Below are 3,937 nucleotides of genomic sequence, written 5' to 3' on the forward strand. Positions count from 1 at the left end.
CCTCACCCCAACTCTGCTGGACTCCTTCCCTCTGACACTGGATATGGAACAGGGCCTGGGAACAGTCGCTTTGAGTTCCAACCCCAAACTCCAGAAAGAGCAGGGACACAGGGCACCAGAGGTCCAGGAAAGCACTGGCAGGAAGTGGGGTCTCTGGGCCCCATGGGAGAAGGGTCCTTTGGCCCATGCGCTGAAACTGGGACCATCACCTGGATCTCTGTGGGCAGTAGACCAGGCACTGAGCTGTGCAGAGAAACACGTGCCCAGAAAGTCTCCATCCTGTCCTGGAGGAGGTGCTGGGAGCCATGAGAGCATCTAAGAGATGGAGGATCATGGCTTTCTATCACCACACCCTCCCTGCAAGCCCGACAAGACCCTACTCAGGCTGGGATGTGCTGAGGGTGGACATGATCGGGAAAAGAGGAGTTGCCTTTTCTGGACAAGCCTGTCCTGGCCAAGTCTACCCTTGTCTGCTACCTCTGGGGAGGCCAGATGGAGACATGCAGAGGTGTGGGGGCTCACTCTTTCTTCCAGTCCTTTCCAGACTCTTGGTGCCCTCCATTCACACTTGCACGTGCACACACACTCACACAAGCACATGCACACGTGTGATCTCAGACGAGTTTCAAGACTCCTCTCCATCCATCAGAGAGGGCAGACAAATAGTCCTGACTCCCAGGGGGTGGGTGCCAGGGCCCCAGCACACAAGATGGGTAGAACCTACCTGGGTCGACAATCACTGAAAATTTGTACCTCAGGTCAGGGTCAAATGGCTCAATCCCACACCAGTAGGTGTCTTCATCCTCCTCCTGGAGATTCTCCAAGGTCATGGTGAATTTTCGTTGGCTGTGATTGTCCTGGATGGATGCTCGGCCCTCCTTCACCAGTTGCTCTGACCCAGTGGTTTTAACAAGGATTTTGCAGGAATCCCCGTCATTCCCACGACAAAAGCATTTCTTGTAGGACTCCCATCCCGGGCTATACACACAAGATACGGTCAGTGTGCCCCCGTATATGCCTCTTTCCGCTTCCTCCTGGCAGGTGTAGAAGTGGCCTAGGAAACAGAAACCCAACATGCATCCTGTCCTTCCTTGACCCTAGGGTTGCCCCTGGTGCTGCTGGGTCTCCTGGCCCTCCCCTGAAGACTGGCCTGGAGCCTCTGTCCTGTCTAATAACCACATTCCCCTCCATCCCCTTCATCACCTGCAGGATTTCTTTTGCTGTCACCCCTCTTGTGAATCTCCCTTGAGGCTCCTAATTGCCCAATACAGAGACCTCTGCTCCCTCAACATCGTTCTGATCACTGTCCCTTGCCTACCCTCAAGCAGCACCTCTTCCTGGCAACACAGAGTGCACACTGCAGCCACAGGGGTATTTCTGAATCCCAGAGCTGGCGAGACAAAGGGGGCCCCCCTCCCCATTTATGCCCCTGACATTCTAACCCACACACACCTACAAACCCTCAGCCTCTGAATTGACATGTGGCACAGAAGTAAACACACCAAACACACTCACACTCATTGACACAGGTGATTGCATGTATTTTTACAACACACCTTGCTCATCTGTGTCTCCATACCTTTGCACAAGCTCTCCCTTCTGCCTACAATGTGCTTTCTTCTCTGCTTGAGAGAATCAAGCCTTTTTATTCATCCTCCAAGGCTTTGCTCAAACAGCATCTCTTCTATTATTTCTCTTGTTCTACAGACAACTCTGTCACCCATGGTGTCACCAGAGCACTTTGTACCAGTCTTGGTAGTTGAGCTAATGACATCTGATGGTGGTTTGGTCTTTGGCTTAATCAGAGCAGAGACTCAGGCAGGGATACATCAGTGTGGGGACGAGCAATTCTCCAGAGAGCCTGTCACTCCAGTTTTGCTGTCTGTCTTCCTCCCTGTTGTTTGAGCTCTTCAGAAAAGTGCTTCCTGGCTTGAGTGACAAATCAAGACCAGTTGTGCTTTTAGATGATCCATAGGTCTGAACCCCACCTTGACTGAGTGGGTCTCAGCTGGAGGTTGAGCGTCTGTGCTTCTTCAGAGTTCCTCAGGAATTCACGCATTTATGTGTGTGTGTGTGTGTGTGTGTGTGTGAGTGTGTACGTGCATGTATGCATCTATCATCTGTCTATCCGTGCAAACAACCATGGTACCATCTATTCATCCATCCATCCATCCATCCAGCTATCCATCCACCTATCTACCCACTCACCCGTCCAACCAGCCAGCCATCTATCCAACCATCTATGATCTGTCCATCAATCTTTAGCCAGGGTTAACAAACAGTATCTAGAAAATAGACACCATTTATGTTATTTGTTTTTTAAATTTTCTTCCAGCAACACTTACCTTAGTACCTTTAGGTAACAAAACTTAAACAAAAAAATTTTTTAATAAATGTCTGGATGAGTGAAAGTCTCTGCCATTTCCCTAGGACACGCTCCAGCGTCCGTGTCATGCTCCAGCCCTGCGGGTGTGCAGTCCTGAAGTCCCCACATCACTCACCTTGGACGATAAGAAGGAACAGAGCTGGGAACAACCACATGTCCTCCCTGCCTGGCTTGTGACCTTGGTGCTCAGCAAATGTCAGCTGCCCTCTGGGGACTTGAACTGAACTCAGAGGCAAACTGCCTCTATTTTAATTTTTTTTTCCTTTTTTAGTTTCTCTCATGTACTTCCCTTAAAATTTTCCTTCCCTTAAAATTTTCCTTCTGTTACTTCCTAATTTCATTAATTAGAAGAAAATCAGTGCCTTCTTTGGGAGCATATGGCTGACATCATCATGTGTCTTCGGTAATTTGGGGAAGCAATGTGTCTCACTGACCAGTGTGCTGCTTGCAATTGTGCATGAAGACCTAGGGAGTGTGCTGCCAGCAAGCCAGGTGACATACTGCAGCAGTGTGGGGACACCAGAACCTCTGAGTCAGATCCAAGGGAGGGATGGGCACACATTGGGTTTGCATGAGGGAAGACTCAGTGCTCGGGGTTCACATCCAGCCTCGCTGGATAGACAGACCCATCCTGAACCTCCTTCCGAGCAGCCCACCTCAGTGCATCCAGAACACCCCTCCTGCCCTCGGCCCTGGTCCAGTACAGATCATCCCCTGCTGACTCTTCCACTCAGGGTCCCCTGATCCTGAGTCCCTCTGAGGCAGAAGTGCCATGGGGAAAGCAATCTACACGTTCAGTGCAATCCCAATCAAAATTACACCAGCATACTTCTCAAAACTAGAACAAACTATTCTAAAATTTGTATGGAACCACAAAAGACCCTGAATAGCCAAAGTAGTATTGAAAAAGAAAACCAAAACGGGAGGCATCACCAACCCAGACTTTAGCCTCTACTACAAAGCTGTCATCATCAAAACAGTATGGTATTGGCACAAAAACAGACACATAGACCAATGGAATAGAATAGAGAACTCAGATTTGGACCCAAAAGTGTACAGCCAACTAATCTTTGACAAAGCAGGAAAGAGTAACCCATGGAAAAAAGACAGCCTCTTTAACAGATGGTGCTGGGAGAACTGGACAGCAACATGCAGAAGAATGAAACTAGATCATCTTCTCACACCATACACAAAAATAAACTCAAAATGGATAAAGGACTTGAATATGAGACAGGAAACCATCAAAACCCTAGAGGAGAAAGCAGGAAACAACCTCCTTGACCTCAACCGCAGCAATTTCTTACTTGACACATCCCCAAAGGCAAGGGAATCAAGAGCAAATATGAACTATTGGGACCTCATCAAGATTAAAAGCTTCTGCATGGCAAAGGAAACAATCCATAAAACAATAGGCAACCGTTGGAATGGGAAAAGATAGTTACAAATGACATATCAGATAAAGGGTTAATATCCAGAATCTATAAGGAACTCAACAAACTCCACACCCAAAAAACAAACAATCCAGTGAAGAAATGGGCAGAAGATATGAAC

General features: G+C 48.3%; 1 protein-coding gene across 1 annotated transcript in view; it reads right to left on the reverse strand.

The window, feature by feature from the left end:
- LOC120230276 (CMRF35-like molecule 7) overlaps positions 1-2,588 on the reverse strand; it is a 4,640-nt gene extending 2,052 nt beyond the window's left edge. Inside the window, exons 1-2 of the mRNA XM_039229831.1 lie at positions 2,502-2,588; positions 725-1,054 (exon numbers count right to left, since the gene is read on the reverse strand). Of these exons, the coding sequence (XP_039085762.1) occupies positions 725-1,054; positions 2,502-2,541 (370 nt within the window). The 5' untranslated portion in view covers positions 2,542-2,588. The remainder of the gene's footprint in view (positions 1-724; positions 1,055-2,501) is intronic.
- Positions 2,589-3,937: the final 1,349 nt, after the last annotated feature.

This window comes from Hyaena hyaena, unplaced genomic scaffold, assembly GCF_003009895.1.
Source record: "Hyaena hyaena isolate Hyena2069 unplaced genomic scaffold, ASM300989v1 scaffold_39, whole genome shotgun sequence".
Taxonomy (NCBI): Eukaryota; Metazoa; Chordata; class Mammalia; order Carnivora; family Hyaenidae; genus Hyaena; species Hyaena hyaena.